Below are 20,342 nucleotides of genomic sequence, written 5' to 3'. Positions count from 1 at the left end.
AGGGATTCATGTAGTAATGCGAATTTGGGAGTAAAATGTGCTTAATTGCTCTTAAAATAGGGTATTATTTCCAAAAAAGACAAAAACTTTAAATGTTCTAAACGTAGATTTTTAGAACTACTTTTACATTTTTATTATATGCAAAAATATGAGTTACATAGTTTTTCCTCTTAAGTTTAGGGTGAAATGTGGCCTGAACATTTCTTGACAGATTTTGTGAGATTAACCTGAATATAGCACTTGGGGTGTGTGTGGGACAGAGAAAGTGAGAGTATGTGTGCTGTAGGGCCCTATAAGCTTATACGTGTCAAAGTGCTTTATGTTCTTCCTTGATCCGCACAGCTGTCAGGAGAGCCACAGCAAGAGAAGAGATTGTCCATCCATCTTTATCCAGACACACAGTCTACTTCCTGCCCCTTTTTCATCCATCTTTATTGACAGTCGGATCACAGCTTTTTCCTTCACTTGTGTGTTTTCGAACACTTCCCTCCAGTCCCTCTCTTCTTATCAACTGTTAGGTGTTGAGCTCTTTTTCATTCTCTCTCTGTACACCCTCAGAATGGCCTCACACACAAAGGTGAACTGGCACTGAAAAACAAGCATGCACAGAGTGCATAATGTTGGCATATCCAATAAAATCAATCTAAGATATTAAACCATTTGATCCAGTGGACGAATCTTTAAAAGCCATTTTAGCCAAACCTGGTGTGATGCTACATCTGAACCACCATGACTGATCTCCTTTGACCCTTTCACATAGCTAATGTGAAAATGTCATTTTTTGGGTTTCTACTGCATAGACTGACAAGTTTTGTTACATGTCCATCTTTCCAACCCTTTTAAATGAGTCTGTGACTCCTTTGAGCGAAGTGTAAAGGGTCACTGCTGTTGTATTTTATCTGAAGATATGTTCTAACTGAATATGTAGTTAAAGGTGAAGCATGTATTTTCTGCATCACATCAAAAGTGCAAAGTTTTTTTTTTTTTTAACCAGTCCAGCTGGGCTGAACAGAGTAGCATCAGCTCAACCAATCTATATGAGTTTGAGGCAAAATAATCGGTTTATCAACGGAGAGAATGTTTTAAGTTCTGAATCTCTGTTTGATAGTGCAAAATGACATGTCTTTAACTTGTGTGTATCGTCTGTGTGTGTGTTAGTACCGATGTCTGAACCATCATGGCCCTTTGTTCTCTCATCAAGGTAATGATCTCTAGGGGATACACTGGCTTTTCCTTCTCTATCAGTGTCATGGCGGTCTCCATGGTGATCAACACACCCGTCCGCCCGATCCCAGCACTGCAGAAAAACATTCTCTTGGTAAAATGAGTACCTGATAACATCGGTGTGTCTGCGTGCTGGAAGTCCCCTCACCTGCAGTGGACCATGAGAGGCACAGACTCCTTTCTCATACTTCTCATTGACTGGACAAAATCCAGGAAGTCTGAGGAATCTTCTGGTACCCCATGATCTGGCCAGGCGACATACTGCAAATGAGTGATCGAGCGCTGCTGTCCTGTCTGTAAAAAAAAAAAAAGAGGGTGAGGCTGAGTGCAAGAGAATGCTTGAACGAATACGTTTAAAAGCAGACAAGTCTAAGCATGCCTGTTTTGCCTTATGGAGATGGATATTTATATGAAATATTATTAGAATGAAAGCACTACATGTTTTTATATAATCAGTGTAACATCAATTACTGGCATATGAGCACAAAAAGTTTGTATGCATGCATTTTCACATCAGTTTCTGCCTTTATAAATTCCAGTATGTTCCTCACTTTTGACATAACATGAAATTCATGGAATTTAGGATACAGTCAGATAATACTTGGGTTTTATAAACGAGGCCCCAGGTTACTGTCATTCTTTAAAACATTTTCAACTCCATATTAGCTAACTACAATGACATTTCGAATTCCCTCTCAGTTCTATCATGATCTTATAAGTGGGTGCAAGAAGACGAAGTGATCTTTAGGTGAGTCACAGTCTGAAGGCCAAAGTGGAAAAAATAATTCATTTATTGTGACAAATCGGCCAGAAAGGAATAATTGGTTCGCAAGCTGTGTGGTATGAACACTCACACACTGGCATTTTTCCTGTATCCCCCAATCATCCTTTTCCTCTCTCCTTTTCTTTATTTTTTCATCTGAGACACACACACACCCTATATAGAAGACGAACGTGTGATGTTATCTCTGTCTGCTGTCCGTGCTGAGATTAACTCCCACCAACAGAGACAACAGATGGGTCTCCTTTCTCCAGCAATGATAGATTGTTTGTGAGTGTGTGAGCATGTACTGTATGTGGATGTACATGTATGCGCATGGTCCCGTGCTCTGTTTGCCATATTTACCATTGCACACAAATGTTCCCACACATTAATGCTCTTTCACACACAAGAAGCTTTCACATTAACACACCTAAAGTCAAAATTCTGTTTTAAATGAAACTTTAAACTCCAGCATAATGGGACTGACAGAGCATGAGTAATTACCAACATTTACATAAGAAACAGAATTTTGCCAAAAATAAGACTAGAATCATAAACTGAGGGACCAAAATGGCTCTTGAGCATACAATATCTTGACCCTGCGAACAGCTGTGCATAATTTCATGAAACTTTTTTTTTTAAATTAAAAAGCCCCCATGAAATGGCAAAAATGGTAAGAATAGTATAATATTGCAAATTAAAATATTCTATGAATCAAATATTCTTACTATTTACTTGTTTACATATGCTATATTCATACTATTCCGTATTTACATTTTACAATAATTAGTATTAGAATAATTAATCTGCTTACTCATATAGCTATATAATAATAGTATATTACTATTTACTCCTTGTCTCCTCTAACTATTTCTGCCATATATAGAGAAGCAAAGTTAGTATATACTCTTACTATTTCCTCATATAGCTACATATAAAGTACCTATACAGGTTTTATTTTTGTGCTCCACCTCTCTGTCTCTCTCTCACAGCAACCTAATGGTTGGAGGGGTGTGGTTACGAATATTCTGCCCAAGCCATCAAACTGACATCATCAGAGAAGGAATGCCATTCCAGAGAGGAAGTAAATGTTCAGATTTTGATTAAAGATTACCATGAACATTTTTTTCAGTGGATTAATTTGCACGGATTAATTGTTTACCTCGAGACTAGCAACGTGCGCTAACAAAATAAAAAGTAAATTTTGATTTCATGAAGCTTTAAATCTAAACAGATTTTAAAACACTGGGCATCATAAACTTGCCGACTCTTTAATAGTCAGAGGAAAAACTGGCCATCATACACTACGACTGACGTTCACACTCTACCAGGAATGTTTTTTTTTTAAGATTAATTTTTTGGCCTTTTATGCCTTTTTATTTAGTCAGGATAGTATCTGTGATCAGTATCTGATTTTCTATGAAATCTGGGAACTCAAATGTGCAGACTAGCTCTGACTTTCGGCAACTAGCAACAAGTTTTCCAGACTGTAAATTAGGGGAAAACCATATAGTGTATTCCAGCCTTAAGAAAAGTAAAAGAGGTATTCTAGTATGTTGTCCCGAATTCATCCATAGATTATGAACAGCATACTGGCACACTGCACATAAGATTTTTCTCTTATAAAGATTAGTATAAAAATAACAATATGCTAGTGTGCTATTCTGAATTCAATTCAGCCATAGTTAGTTGCTAACTTAATAACATACTACTCAAAGTATTTATGCCATAAATGGTATAAGAAAAGTTATTTTCAAAAGCAAATTCCAGTAATACTCCAAACTATGCTTTGATGTGTTGATTTGTGGGCAAACTACTCATGCTGTTTTTCTCTTACAAAGATATATGCTGAATTTGGAACCACGCACAAGCATACTATTCTCACTATATTTACTACATTGTTTTAAGGCAGAACTATTAAGAGTAGTGCATGGTTCTAATTTAGCCACAGTATAAGACTAACAGTATGCTGGTAGTCGTAGTAGCAGTTGCTGAGCCGAATTCAGGCTAAGGGATATTAGGAGGAGAAACTTTCTCATTCTACAGAGCATGTGTTTGGACAGAAATCTGTCTAGTGCCAGATAAGTCATCAAAATGTTTACTCCCATTCCCAGAGGAGAAAGACTGTAAAGTTTAAAAGTGCATTTTGTCAAACCATGAGTACGCTAAACCACAAGCTCACGTTTAAATTGCTATTGTCTACCTATATACATAACGGTGTATATTCTGTGAGCATTATATGCTACTTTAAGTGATTACACAAGCTCTTGTTTGTTTCTACTGCACCTCACAGAGGTGGTGTCTGTTTAAAAGTATGCCCAGTGTTACCTGAGTATTTGTGAGTGTTAGTTCTCGAGTTACGTATGCCAGGTTACACTCCTCTGAGTGACAGCACACCTGAAGATACCCATAATCCCTCACTTCAGGGGGATGCGGCCAGTATTGGTGGCACTTGGTCTGTGGAAATTTAAAAGAGATTACTGAGCATAGAAAAACATACACACATACACAATTGTGCTCCCTCTCTCTCTCTCCCTCCCTCCCTCACACACAGAGTTTATTAAATCATCCCTCTGGAAAAGAACGCAGAACGCTTGGTTACCAAGCAACAGTCAAGCTGAGCCGAAGTGTACAGTACTCACAATAAGCTGTCCTTGGGGAACTGGAGGTGTGTGATGGGTATCGTCTGATTAGGTGTACTGTGTGTGCTTGTTAATAAGAGTTTTTCTGGCGTATAAGTAGGTTCCTGTCTTGAGTATGTGTGTATAGTGTTCATGGTTATGAATGTTGCAGCACACTGTGTAACTCTTTGTGTTGTTGTAACTGTTTTCATATGTATGTGTTGAAGTACCCGTCCTCTCTCGGTCAGTGTGGTGAGCATGACAATAACACTGACGTTCTGCTCCCACACGCTCCTCCAGAAGTGTGTACAGGTGTGCGGCAGTGGACCCTGAGCTGCGATGTACCATAAAACACAACCTGCTGGCTCAGTCTGACAGACACACACACATTGCGGAGTCATCAGTGTCATCTTGAGCCATAAATTAAAACCATTCACAACTAGAAAAATGAAATACTGAATAGAAACGAGGCAGACATGTAGTGATCCATACCTTCACGTGACTGGCGTTGATGTAATCATCCCCCTCTTCTTGCAGTACCACTCTGCTGATGTCATCTGAAAGAGAAGTATGAACGAGCAGAGAATGAGGAACAGGGATTTACGGATTATGTGAAAACACCTCAGACGACTAGTTTTAAAGAGCATTACGCTTCATCTGCTGATCGAAAGCTTATAGACAAATAAATAAATGATATGTTTGACCTTACTCTGTAATCTACTTCAGTATTGTAATTTAGTTCAATCTCATCATGGTCATTCAGCAACCACTCTCTACTTTTAAAATACAACCCCCCTGAAAATTTGTTTTGAATTTTAAAATGTTCAATTGAACCTTCTAATGAGATTTTTGAAGTTTTAATTGTTCTTTGAGCTCTCAACCCAACATAGCATACAGTTCTGGATGCTGATTGGTCAATACCCAATAGTGTAACAGCAATACACACAATATCGTCACAGCAATGACAAAGCATATGTTCACCTAGCTTATTTTTATGCTTTATCTGAAGTGCCTTGCATTACATTCACACTTTATCATGCATTCCCTAGGACCTATGACCTCGCGGTTGCTAGTGCTACAGTACCCTACTGTCACTTTACAGCACTCATAGAGACCGTCTACTAACCTGTCATGTACTATATTTTCCAGCAGAAGGATATCTCTTAATAATATATGAGTCTTTAACTAGGACTGGGTTTTGACCTATCCAATGACCTATTGCAATTTCAATTCAGTTTAATTTAGATACATTTTAATATCATTTTAAAATATAAACTTTTAAATGGTGACTGGTCATAAAACATACTTTTATGATCACTACAGCAAATGGTCAAGACACATTTAGGAACATCAAAACATTTATTGTTTGCATTTCTGACCGACTGTCAATTTTCAGCATAAAACCAATCTTAATATATAATTGGTCATTATTTAGATTGAATACAATAAAAAAAACAATATCATCATCCCAGCCCTAATAGAATACATTTTCAAGCAATAACACCATAAGTGTGCTATATTGTGAATATAGGCATAACAGGCCTAGCATGTATACATTTTTATCAGGAAAAGCAATAAAACTTACATGGTAATACATCTTTGTACCGATTCTTGTCCATATTCTCGGACTGTTTTGCACAACACATTGCCATGCCTTCTTTCTTCCTGTACAACTTCTGTGAGTAGCAAAACACACATACACATGCACGGATGACAATTATCAGCAGTGCACACACATGCCAACTGAGACAAGCTGTAAAATATTCACATCCCCCAACCTCAAAGTGCAGAAGCAATGTGCCGGTGACCAATCCCCTCTCCAGACGGGTCATGGACTCCTCTAGCGTCTCTCCAGATGGCTGAGTGGACAATGGGGATATTTCACCTGGTAGAGTGAGACCCTCACCTAACTGTAGTGTGGGTTCGACTCGCAAAGAGACACCTGTAAACAAAGCCTGTTTGTGGTTTCTGAATGTTCAAGCTAAATGCACAAGACACATCAATGATCCAATTAAACCAATCAATTCCCCTCAAATCACATTTGCACACATGCACATCAACAAAAAAATCATACCTTTGCGGCGCACAAGCAATGCAAGTTCCTTGCTGTGTGACTCTCGGCTTGCTTTGATAAACATGACTACCTGCTGATGTGTGTGTTCTGAAATGTCCCGCCCATTTATCAACAGCACCTGATCGCCCTCCATCAGCGGAGGCACACAGCAACTGGCCTGCAACACAGTCAATATTTGTACAAATGCAAAAACCAAGAACCCATTCACATTCAAAAGCAGAAATTATTTTTATGGCTTACCGGAGATGCAGGGTTAACATGAGAGATGGCCAGGGGCATCTTCTGATCCACGCCTCCCTGAATATTAGCCAACAATATTTTGATACATGGTCTCACACACAAAACTCTATCTGAATGCAATTTAAACAATGACGATAAATAAATATTGTGAACCAACTCACTTTAACATTGAAGCCAAACTTCCCATCTTGGTCTGGGCTGATCCTCACAAGTAGCAGATCTCCATCAGCTGTCACACTCTGTATACATATAAACACAAAAATAGACCCTTTGAAGCAGGTAGGACAGGAAGAGGATCAGAAAATGGAAGATTCTGAAGTCTAGCTACAAAATAATGACACATTAGCATATGTAGACATTTTTCACAACAGCAAACAATAAAAACAACAACTGAGTGCTTCAAAACGTGACCTCAGAATATTATTGTTCTTTTGTCAGTAGACAGCTTCATTCTCCGCTGTTTTACACACTGATAGTACTAGTTTCAATTTAATCAAAAATGTCCTTGTTTTTTTAATGACAGCAGCAGAGTTGCATGAACTCAAGTTTGTGTTCTCCAGCATGATTACACTCTTAAAATGTGCTTAATAGGTTCTTTACAGCGATGCCATAGAAGAGCCATTTTTGGTTCCACAAATAACCATTCAGTCAAAGGTTCTTTAAAGAACCATCTCTTTCTTACCTTTTTACAATCTGAAGAACCTTGTTTCGCTTTTGTGGAACAGAAAGGTTCTCCAGATGTTAAAGGTTCTTTATGGAACCATTTCAGACAAAAAAGTTGTCTGAAATGTTGTCAGTTTTTTAAGAGTGTAAAGAATTACCTAAAGAGCAACTTGTGCTTCAGTGGTAAAAATGTGACCTAGAACTACCACATTATCGTACAAATTTCGTAACATTTAGCTTTCCGAAATCCAAAAAAAAACTTGTAGTCTCAGATTTTGGACCCCACTGTAGTTTTAAAGTTTTTTCATTCCCTAGTGACTCATCAGCATGACTGTAGTATCAGTGTACTGCTTGGATTTGTCAGAATGGCAAACACTGGATATTATTTCTGACAGCTGACTGCCCTGATGCTGGATTCAGACATTTGGTTTAGGTCCTGTGCCTTTTGTTCTGTGCCATACAGGGTTCATTAATGAACAAACATGCACACACACACACACACACACACCGTGAACAAACACCCAGAGCAGTGGGCAGCCAATGCTGCAGCACAGCAGTTGGGGGTTCAGTGCATTGCTCAATTGTCTCACCTCAGTCATGGTATTGTTGGAGAGCGTGCTGGATATGCATCCATGCCGGACCTGAGACTCAAACCTGCGACCTTTGGCTTACAAGTCCGACTCTATCTATTATGCAATGCCAAGAATATGTCTGGGATATTTAGTTAAAATTAAAAAATGAAGCCCACTTTAGGATCAAAAATTATATTTAAATTACAATTGTATTTATTTTTGCACCATTATATTTTTTATGGCCATTTTTTGACTTCTCTATGGCCTTCCTTACAACTCCGGGAAAAATATCAACACTTTGCTGCATTTCCGCATAATCTAATATAGTTTTTAACTGCCCCATCTATCAATCAAACCCAACCACACTGCACTGAAATGAACCACAGGGAACTTCTTCTTTCCAACCACTCATTTTTGAAGCAATGATCCTTTGGAAAATATGCAAAGAAGCTTTGAAGTTCAGAAACTGTTTTTCCAAGTGAAACACATTTCCCTTGATCTTGCATCATCGGCGATCATGTACAATAACACTCACCTTATCCCAAATGTGCAAATCATCCTCTTCGGTGTTCATATCATCACTATGAGACCAACTACCACTTGTCCGCCCCTCTTCCTGAGGTTTCCTTCAGTACAATCAGTTTTAATAAGTTACTTTGAGTGTACTATTGAATACATATGTATGGCTGTAAGACTGTGTGCATTTGCATATGTAGAGTAAATTTGCCTGTAAGTATAGAAGACATCTTCACTCTCAGTCACATAGCTCATTTCATTGGTCAGGTTGTCCACAGACGATGGGCGTGGCTTACGGAAGTCATGACGTAAACGAGGACTCCGCCTAAAATGAAATATATATTCACACTATTATAAACAATTTTCCTTATATTAAGCCTATAAGACTAAGACCTTGTTTAAAATGTATATGTGATATATTTATCTTAATATTATAAACTTCTTTTGTTCCTTTTAAAGAATTCTAAAAATAAAAGTATTATTTTTATTAAGTATTTTTTACAAATCTTGACCCCAAACTTTTTAATGGTAGTACAAATACATTTCATAATTTGTTAAAACACATTAAACAGCTCTAATCCATTAATGAAAAGTTAAATGTATTTGCGTGTATCTGAGCACTGTTACCAGTTGGGCGTGTTGGGTGGTGACCGTGAGGGTAGACTCTTTGTCTCTAGTTGTTCCACTGAGATGGACCTCACCACAGGGTTCAACATTTTCTCACCAATCAGCTTTCGGTACAGTGGGATAGAGCTTTAACAAAAATATATGCAATTAAACTCACACTCATTTGGTGGAGGCAGCAATGAACTCTATAATAATTTATAATAATAATAATTCATTACATTTACATAGCGCTTTTCTAGGCACTCAAAGCGCTTTTACATAGACAGGGGGTATCTCCTCATCCACCACCAGTGTGCAGCATCCACCTGGATGATGCGACGGCAGCCATATTGCGCCAGAACGCCCACCACACACCAGCTTACTGGTGGAGAGGAGACAGAGTGATGAAGCCAATCAGCAGATATGGGGATTGTTAGGAGGCCATGATGGTCAGAGGCCAATGGGCAAATTTAGCCAGGATGCTGAGGTCACACCTCTACTCTTTTCGAAAGACATCCTGGGATTTTTACTGACCACAGAGAGTCATGACCTCGGTTTAACGTCTCATCCGAAGGACGAGACTCTAGTCTCTAATTAACTCCAGCAATAAAGAACACACTATATCTTAGAATGGCTCCGTCGTGACTCTGCCTGTGTACCTAAGTTTTGAAGCCGAGTGAGAGGGTTTTCTGTTGTAGAATGTATGGTGGTCCACACAGGATTTCCATAGATTTTTACAGGCACGTGAACTTGGCATGGAGAGAGAAACCACATGGTGACCCAACTCGCCCTGTACCACACAAATATATGAGGGGAAAAAAAGAACACAAGAAGAGTTTCACACAAAGATGTTGATTTTTCAGTATTCAACATCTTTAAGTGTCTGGCTTTTATATGGTAATTATTTTGCTTCTATTTTGAAGGAAGAGCATGATTAATCATGCATATCTTACATGTTTCCGGCGTAGGTGGACAAAGAAACGTTTTCTTTTGAATGAAATCTTGATGATGTTAATCCTGAAAAAAAGCAGCCATTCAAAAAGCAAAAGTACACCAGAATCAACATAAGAGATACTGTTTCCAGGGCTCTTAATTACACTAATAACAGTAATTATACTTTTCTACAGTGTTTGCATCTCATCCATTGTGATGATAATCACAGCTCTGACAAACATAGCCATAGCACTGTCAAACATCATTCATAACAGCTGTAAACATCAATGTAAGATGCTTAAAAAGAGTGTGTTACAAAGAACATACATCAAGCATATATGTGAATTGAAAAGTAAAGTGAACCAAAAACATTCAAGAAAGAATCTGATTGGCCAAAACTTACCAGGGGAAAAAACTGGAGCAAATTAAATGGCAAAACAAAGCCACGCCCCCAGATGTAATGCCCACCCAGAGGGCGGGGTTGTTAACATCCTATGAATAGGGATTTAAAAAATTTTATTAAATAAATTATTAATCCAATTTAAAACAATATTAATAGTTATTCCTTAACATTCTGGTACAAATTGGAAAAACAGGATTTTCAACTTAAATCATTATACCTGAGCATGATGTAGCTCCACTCCATACAGGTCTAATGTTCTCGCTGTATTCAAATAGCAAAGCTCAGCTTCACTCTGAGACAAACCTCTGAAACACATTCAGAACAAAAATATAATTAATAACGGTATGTGTGTGTGTGAATGAATGCATGTGCTGACATACTTGTGCTGTGGATGCAGCGACTCTACTTTCAGAAGGAACTCTTGGTCTTGGTCAGGAAGAAAATGAGTCTGACTGAGGTATCCTGAAGGAGTTTCAGGGACATAGTCTCCAAGCTCAGCTGTCAATCAAAACAGGAGTATTAGAATGTTAGGTTTGAGAAACGGTGATTGTATGTGCTTAGTTCAGTCATCTCCAATTTTGACAGAGCCATTAACCCCCGCTATTTCCTGGAGAAGACTCATACTCCCTACAGGTACATAGACACATCCTCTGCAATATCAATTTCCACAACTTACACTGAACAGAGTAAGAAGCCAGTACCACGGCTGAGCTTAAAGGACACTTTAATCTGCAATAAAAAAAAGAGCATGATATTGTTGAGTTGTGACTTTTTTAGTATTGTATTTGTCAGTATTAAATATTTGGTATTTAATTGTCAGGGTGCAAATGTCCATAGTGTATTATAATTCTTATACACAATAGTGTTTATCATACCACACACAACCTAACTTCCTGAGCTTTAATCTCTAACCAGAATCACCGGTTATTCAAGTAATTCATAACCAGCATCCTGCATGTATTATAATTATGTGGGTTGCTGGTATTTTAGGCTTTTTTAAATTCATAGAAACAATACAAAAGAATTATAAAATAAATAAACGGAGCAATTCCAAGAGGGCCCTAAAAAAATAAATACATACTATATACAAAGTACATTGGTTATATTTAATAATTTATACAACTACCTTTTTCAAAATAAATTTATAGTTTGCCTTCTTCCATATCGTAAATTATAATGTTATGATACCTAAATTCAGTTGTAGCATAAAACAAATCCTAGTTTTATTTATAAATGGTATACATTTCAAATCTCTTTTGTTTATCGGTTATTAGCCTAACATTAAAAATGTATTTTGTCATCTGCATCAGTTAGAATTTGATATCACTTTCTCTTAAGACTAGATTAATTGCTGCTAAAATTCACCTTTACCTTCACAGGAATAAATTACCATTTAAAATAGAAAACAATTATTCTAAATTGTCAAAATATTTCACAATATTACTGTTTTTTTGTTATCAAATAATTGCAGCCTTGGTGAGCATAAGATGTCTTTCAAAAAAAATTAAAAAGCTTACCAACCCAAAACATTTGAATGGTAGCGTGGGTGCAAAACTACAAATATTTACCTCCCCTCACAAATGTCCTTCTTAATTTGCAAGAAATAAAAATGCCTGCAAAACAAAATAAGGTTAAAAAAAAAACATCTCAATCAATTCCTATAAATAATATATGTATTTCAATCTTATTTGCACATAAATAGGGATATGTACCTGGTCTGCTCGTGCTGGAGGGAGTTTGGGTCAGAGATGAAGAACCGCACTCTAAATATTAAAAAGAACGGAGCGGAACCTGGGAGAGAGAGCAAAAGGACACAATCAGAGGAAACCGTGGTTTTGGAAATTCGCCAGAAATCTAAAGCAATTTATTAAACCATAATTTAAAGTAAATAAAAAACAGGTAGGCACTGAAGCGCGAGCTGCAATCACTATCTGTGCCTTATTGCATGCACCTCACGTCTGATGACTCAAGTAAGGTGATTAATTAAATCAGCCACCTCCAATTCTCATGAGAAGACAAACATGTCTCCGGATGTGCTTTTAAAGGAAACTAAATTATTTGTACTCCTATGACATAACTCATATTACACACTCATCAAACATGTGCACTCTGTGCCTGCATGGAGTCTGATTCCACAGAACTTCTGAAGAAAGGCTTGCACAGAATTCAAACAGCATTCAATATATCCATTCTTTGTGTTTATCATAACTGCATTTCTTTAAAAATATTTGTTATAGCTGACCAATATTAAAATGCAATATTATTTTGTCCAAATAAATAAATAAATAAAAATAATTTATTTAAAAATGAATCATCTTAAATGCTGCGACTTTAAGTGAACATTAAATGAGGCCAAAGGCAATCTAAATGAAAAAAAAAAGTTTGGAAAGTGCATGCAAAATTAAAAATAACCTGACTTAATCTGATTTTCCACCACAAATGTAAAATATAATATACTGACTCCAGGTAGGCCTGTGTGTGTGTGTGTGTGTGTGTGTGTGTGTGTGTGTGTGTGTGTGGTTTCTCTCTCACCCTTCAGCTGTTTCTTAAAGGGCTTGTTAGGGTCCAGCCACCTCTGAAATTACAGATTTAATCAGTTCAACTACTGAAACCATCATGTTTCTTAAGTCAGGGCATTACTTTTCTCTATTTCTGGGTCATAGCGATAAACACTTGCTCTCTTGCAGCCACACATTCATTTACCGGAGAGCTGGATGTGTCCTCGCTGATCTGCAGGCTGAAGTACTGTTTTTCCACTATGTTGAGGTGTTCACAGGCCAAGTCGGACAGCAGATGACCAGCATCATGTTTCTGCAAGGCAATGACACATACTGTCCCATTAAGAACTGTAACGGTTTACCAAACCTATATTTACAGTATGAAGTGACCATATTCTACAGGGGTTAACATAGACAAACATAACAAAAGAACATATCACAAATGTTAATATTATTACAACTGTGTTCTTTTTTGTAATATATTTAAAAATGTAATTTATTCCTGTGATGACAAAACTGAATTTTCAGCAGTCATTACTCCACTCTTTAGTGTCACATGAGCCTTCAGAAATCATATCAATCATGATTTGATGATCAAGAAACAATAGCCATGTTTCCATCCACCTATTTTTATGTTCATTTTGGATTATCGCATAAAAAACTACTGGATGGAAAAATGCGAATAAAAACCTTATGCGCACAACTGAGTAGGACAAACATTTTTTCAGATAAGAAAAAATTTGCATAAACTACAATGGAAACACATTTACTAAATAAATTCCACCGTGGGCATTGAAAAAGTCATGTGACTTTGCGTTATGAGATAACTGCACTAACCAGCGCAACGATCTCGTTCACAGCATCAGTATGTGGTTTTGGTCGTTCTGAAATGCCTGATCAAAGTCTGTCATCAAAGTATTTCTGTATAAATACTGTCTCACATGACTGCGTTCCTAAACAGAAGGCATCCACCTCTAAAAGCAATGAACGCATTTATTGTGTTACGTCTGCTTTCTCTGAAGCGCAAGTAATTTATTACTTATGAAAATTATTATATTCAGTGGCTTCACCTAGTTTTCTTAGTGATATTTAGTGCCAGTTTATAATGAAGTGACTATTTTGTTCTCGTTGACTCGTTGGATAGAAACGGTGCTTTGCAAATGTTTTATGTGATATTCCAGTTTTGCGCACAAGTTAAATTCACATCTTTGGATGGAAACAAAGCTAATGTTGAAAATGGTTGTGCTGCTTAATATTTTTGTGAAAACTGTGATTGTGGCGAGTGGGGCGGGGCCGAGGGACGTGGGAACAAGGAGTGAGGCCGGCAATGATTGGGTAAATCAGTGGCACCTGTGGCCCACTGCCAGTCTCTCGTCCTTCACTGTCGTCGCTCCAGTTTTATATCCTTCCATCTCCTACGTGGGAGTCGAGACCGGCGGTGGGCCGCAGGTGCCACTGATTTGCCCAATCATTGCCGGCCTCACTCCTTGTTCCCACGTCCCTTTGCCCCGCCCCACTCGCCACAGTGATACATTGTATTAAGGATTAAAAAGTTATTTGAAAAATATTTTTTTAGATATAATTATTTTTGTAATATTGTAAAGGTCCCTTTATGGTCACTTTTGGTCAATTGAATGCTTTCTTGGCTGAATAAAAGATAGAAAATGATTTAATGATAGATGTACTCATGCTGAAATGATGATAACATTTGTTTAAAATTTATTAAACTAATATTAAATTAATATTATCCAGTCAATGTTATCAGTCACTGTCAATAATCACGAGTCAATTACATGAATCAACATTTTAATATCCATTTAATATTTTTTAACTCACTATACTTTTGTCAAGCAGAGCCCTCAGGCCCACTGCCCTCATTTCTATCATCTAGCATAAGACCCTATTTCCTGTTGACTTCATGACTGTTTCTGCCTGACAACGTGCCTGTGTGTGTGTGTGTGTGTGAGAGGGTGGGTGGCTGTCCTTCAGAATATGAAGCCAAGGTTGCAGGAGTGCAGTATGGAACATGAGAAGAGAAGCACTAGTGTAATATCCATCTCCACCCTCGGACTGCCAATAAAGGCAAGCTCATGAACACATGCACATTACTTCTCTCTCTCTAGGGCTTTAACAGTCATATTCGCTCATCCTACAATCCAAAGAAATCTGCATATACATTTATACTCACATTGACAGTAAAATTTTGGGTTGTGCCATCAGGGAAGAGCACTACACAGAGTAGGCCGGAGCGCGGCATGTGTGTATGTTTGAATAGGTCGGCGCGTCCAAGAGCAGTGATCTTGTTTCCAAGCACGCACCATGGAGATGTCATCTCCGAACCCTGTCACATATGCACAGCTGCCAAAACAAGAAATCAGACAGGCTAAACGCAAGCACTTGTTCCAAATGAGAAGGTGCCGATGATGAAGATTATGACTACCTGTAATAAAATAACGTGACACTTGTGCAGAACTTCTGTACATGCCATTCCAATGTTTTGAAACGAATGTATGCAGTACATTCTCTTACTGTGTGCAACAGACATTTAAAAAACATGTTGTGAATTGCATCCGATGACGAGGCCTTAGCAAATCCCTTGTAACTGTAATTATACATTCTGTACAGAGAATGTTCCACCCCAAATGATGCAGATACTGTGCCTACGACAAGCTCACCGAAATTAATGAAAATGTAAAAAACACATATCACATAAATAGTGATTTTAGTAACAGTCAGCCTGTTTTTAAGATCACACTGATTGTGGGAGGCTCTTTAACTTTTCATAACATCAAAATGGCGCTACATGCTATGAGGTCATCAGAATCAAAACCGTCAGTTTATAAGCATTTTGGTTTCAGTAACTCTCTCTTACTCATCCTCATAGACACTTAAACACTCAGTCACACTCTCTAGGTCTAAACATGTTCTCGCATTGTTTTTCACACTCTTCTTTTCTCCTCCCAGCACAGTCCAGGAATGTGGACTATTTTACTACCCATAGAGACACGAAAGAGCGAGAAAGAGTTTCACAGTCAGAGAAACACTTTCTCCTTAAAACCATCTCAAAAGAGTGAAATATACTGAACATTTCTTTCCTTAATGCTCTACAATGTCAAAGAGTGATCAAATGCAGATGTTATGGGGGAGGACATTCATGCATCTGTCACAGACAAATTTATATTAAAAGCAGCTTTGATCTTCAAACACACTCGGTACAACAGTGACTTAAAGTTCATTAATGTTCTGAGGGAAAGTGTATTTTATTTTGTATGTTGCATATTTTATGTTATTCTGTCTTTTCAATGTGTTTTATGTACATACTTTATATAGTTCGGTGACAAATCTATGCTTTCATTTGTAAAAACAATACATTAATTAATGTTTTAATACTATACTTAAAAACAGTTTTTGGTTTGGTTGACATTTATAATTTTTATAATTAGCTGTACACAAAAAAAGGTTTCTTTAGATAGCCAAGTTAAGGTTGATCAGTGCCTGCTTAAAATTTAGTGTAAAGATATGATGCAGTATAAAAGCCTAAATTATGCCTGCTCTGACCCACCTTTACCCCTAGGATCACAATATACAGCTGTAATTGCTGTGTAAATGCACCTCTGATTAGTATTAAACAGTCTGGGTTAAGACACTTAAATGCCACTTCAGAAGCGCTTCTGTGCCACACTTGAGATGTACATTTGGCAGAATGTCCCCATTTAAAGGGTTAGTTCACCGAAAAATGAAAATTATGTCATTAATAACTCCCCTCATGTCGTTCCAAACCGGTAAGACCTCCGTTCATCTTTGGAACACAGTTTAAGATATTTTAGATTTAGTCCGAGAGCTCTCAGTCCCTCCATTGAAGCTGTGTGTACGGTATACTGTCCATGTCCAGAAAGGTAAGAAAAACATCTTCAAAGTAGTCCATGTGACATCAGAGGGTCAGTTAGAATATTTTGAAGCAGCAAAAACTACGACTATATTCATCAGTCTTGTCTTCCGTGTCTGTTGTGAGAGAGTTCAAAATACTGCAGTTTAGTGATATCCGGTTCGCGAATGAATCACTCGATGTAACCGGATCTTCTTGAACCAGTTCAACAAATCGAACTGAATCGTTTAAAACGGTTCAGTCTACAATAAGTATTAATCCGCAAATGACTTAAGCTGTTAACTTTTTTTTTAATGTGGCTGACACTCCCTCTGAGTTCAAACAAACCAATATCCCGAAGTAATTCATGTACTCAAACAGTACACTGACTGAACTGCTGTGAAGAGAGAACTGAAGATGAACACCGAGCTGAGCCGGATAACATACAAATGATTGACACGTTCACGAGTCAAGAACCGGTTGCATCGGTTTTCGGATCACCAGTAGTTCTTTCGGACAGTTCGATTCAGTAAACCGGTTGAAGAAAACAGTTCACCGGTTCTTTTGCGCTCGACCTAATGACTTCATTTGCGATGATTGCCCTTGATTCAAGCCTTCGGTTTACCCGCGCTCATAATACTAGCACAGAATCAGTTCAGAATCAATCACCAAAAGAATCAGTTCGGTTCAGACGCTCTGTGTGTCGGTTTGCTTCACGCTGAATCACACATGCACAGTATCATCGGCTCCTCGGTTCTCGAATCGGACACGTCTGACAGAAACGGTTCTTGACTCGTGAACGTGTCAATCATTTGTATGTTATCTGGCTCGGCTCGGTGTTCATCTTCAGTTCTCTCTTCACAGCAGTTCAGTCAGTGTACTGTTGGAGTACATGAATTACTCCGGGATATTGGTTTGTTTGAACTCAGAGGGAGTGTCAGCCACATTAAAAAAGTTAACAGCTTAAGTCATTTGCGGATTAATGCTTATTGGAGACGTGAACCATTTTAAATGATTCAGTTCGATTTGGTGAGCTGGTTGAAAAAGATCCGGTTACATCGAATGATTCGTTCGTGAACCGGATATAACAAACTGCTTTGTTCTGAACTCTCTCACAACAGACACAGAAGAGAAGACAATGATGAATAAGGTCGTAGTTTTTGCTATTTTTAGACCAAAATGTATTTTCGATGCTTCAAAAAATTCTAACTGACCCTCTGATTTCACATGGACTACTTTGAAGATGTTTTTCTTACCTTTCTGGACATGGACAGTATACCGTACACACAGCTTCAATGGAGGGACTGAGAGCTCTCGGACTAAATCTAAAATATCTTAAACTGTGTTCCAAAGATGAACGGAGATCTCACGGATTTGGAACGACATGAGGGTGAGTTATTAATGACATAATTAAATTTTTTTGGGTGAACTAACCCTTTAAGGCATCTTGACATCAATAAGTCAGGACTGCTCTTTTCACTTCAGAAGCACTTCTATGTCACAGTCAAGTGTACATTTGGCATTACAGAATAATTGATGAGCATATACGCAGTATGTTGATGCTTTTGCAGTATTGTATGCAAAACATTCATGTAAATAAAATATTGTGTAATTTGAAAAAGAGAAAGAGAAAAAGTGAGATAGGCAGTGGATTTGATACAGGCATAATTACAATGTTATTTGGTACTAACATTATGATAATTATTGTTAAAAGCCTGCAGTTATTTCAAATGAAACAACATTAAATCACTCTTCAGACCTTACCTTACAGATCCTGATCGCTCTCTGGGACTCTTCTGCAGTTGCACAAGTTGTAGCCAATCTCTGAGACTAGGGGAATTATAGTGACCTAACAGACGTTTAGCAGGTTTGTTCTCACTTTCTGACAAAATAAAACACACTTCAGAAGTCTAAAGTATATATCGTTACTTTCACTTACACGTTTGGGAACGGTTTGGCGAGCTCAGTAGCTCAGTTGGAAAGCGCTAACTTACACGCTCGAGCTCACTTTTGAGAGGCGATATTTACGAGGTAGGAAGTGTAATTACTTCAGACCGTACTTAAAAACAAAGGCCCTTCCGACTCTAAATACGGCAATGTAAAGTATTTGAAAAACAAAAGCAAGACTGGACATTTCAATACGAGAAACAAGCAGCTCAAAATTTCTGTGTGAGACACGGGCTTTCTCTGGGTGTGACGTTCACGTTTTACGTTTCTGACTCAAGTCCACGGTGATCCGCTCGGTCTCCTGTTCTGTCAGATCCCAGAACCGAACTGTCACGAAACCGAACGAGCCAATGAACAGCCCTGCACCAACATTCAGGCTCGAATAAATGTTTCGGACTAAACGGAACAAGAAGTGTCGAAGCTTATCGCGATATCTCCCAAGAAGAACCATCCAAGAGTGAAAAGATTTGTTGTTTTTAAAGCCAAAATAAACGTCATTTGCCATTTTCCTTCTCCAGCCCACAAATCTAGAGTCCAAACGGGACATTTCCATAGAATAGAAAAGCGTCAGAAAATTACCTTCTTGAGGTGCTGTCAATGTTTCCGCGATGCTATAAGTGCTTATAGTTCCCGTGATGCGAGACAACTTTCCATGTTAAGGCGATCGTGGTCGCAGGTGTCGGTAAACTTCCGGATTATGTTATTTTTTTCTCTCCGGTTTCCTTCGGGAGGGCAATCACGGCGTCACTGCACTCAACATGAGATTTAAGATTTATCGTGGACATGTAGCAAATGCAGTGTTATTATGTTTCCCTTCTTACTTATAGTGTGCTTATAACACGTTTCACAAATTTCATGATGTGCATGTGATTGTCAACCCACGTATGGACACTTCCGAGTTTACACGAGCGTTGATTTTTAGGCGTGATTCGTGCTGCGCGTGAACTCTCAGGAATTTCAAAGTGTGCGCGCAGTCTCAGGTGCGTGTGCCCGCCGGTTAAGGGCGCTGCCTCCCCTGAGTCAGTACAGCATGCAAACTGGTCTCCCAGCCTAGGTAGGCTGGTTTTAAATGTTTTTGGCGTCCTTCAGCTAGGTAGGCTGGGAGACCTGCTGGTCTAGAGTGACCATATTTTAGTTTTCCAAAAAGAGGACAGTGGGTACTGGCAGTGCTGGGGGATGGGGTGTGGTTAAAGTAATCCCGAAAGCGCCCAAAGTAGCGCAATCTCAAATATCAAAACTCAAAATATGTCATTTTTATACCTAATACAAACCCGATTCCAAAAAAGTTAGGACACTGTACAAATTGTGAAAAACAGAATGCAATGATGTGGAAATTTCACATTTCAATATTTTATTAAGAATACAACATAGATAACATATAAAATGTTTAAACTGAGAAAATGTATTATTTTAAGGG

General features: G+C 38.1%; 1 protein-coding gene across 1 annotated transcript; it reads right to left on the bottom strand.

Moving 5' to 3' along the window:
* Positions 1-49: 49 nt before the first annotated feature.
* LOC132158478 (tyrosine-protein phosphatase non-receptor type 3-like) lies at positions 50-19,973 on the bottom strand. The gene is made up of 26 exons (XM_059567911.1): positions 19,505-19,973; positions 15,302-15,471; positions 13,319-13,426; positions 13,148-13,190; positions 12,328-12,406; positions 12,184-12,228; positions 11,292-11,344; positions 10,996-11,113; positions 10,833-10,920; positions 10,616-10,704; positions 10,233-10,296; positions 9,939-10,069; positions 9,301-9,426; positions 8,885-8,998; positions 8,693-8,783; positions 7,084-7,161; positions 6,923-6,979; positions 6,683-6,839; positions 6,387-6,550; positions 6,194-6,284; positions 5,101-5,165; positions 4,839-4,979; positions 4,316-4,444; positions 1,373-1,518; positions 1,162-1,297; positions 50-588 (listed from the first exon to the last, which is right to left on the bottom strand). Exons 2-26 carry the CDS (start codon positions 15,443-15,445, stop codon positions 508-510), a joined length of 2,538 nt encoding a protein of 845 aa, XP_059423894.1. The 5' UTR covers positions 15,446-15,471; positions 19,505-19,973; the 3' UTR covers positions 50-507.
* Between the last annotated feature and the right edge of the window lie 369 nt (positions 19,974-20,342).

This window comes from Carassius carassius, chromosome 15, assembly GCF_963082965.1.
Source record: "Carassius carassius chromosome 15, fCarCar2.1, whole genome shotgun sequence".
Classification (NCBI taxonomy): Eukaryota; Metazoa; Chordata; class Actinopteri; order Cypriniformes; family Cyprinidae; genus Carassius; species Carassius carassius.
This window is presented reverse-complemented; position numbering and strand designations above follow the sequence as displayed.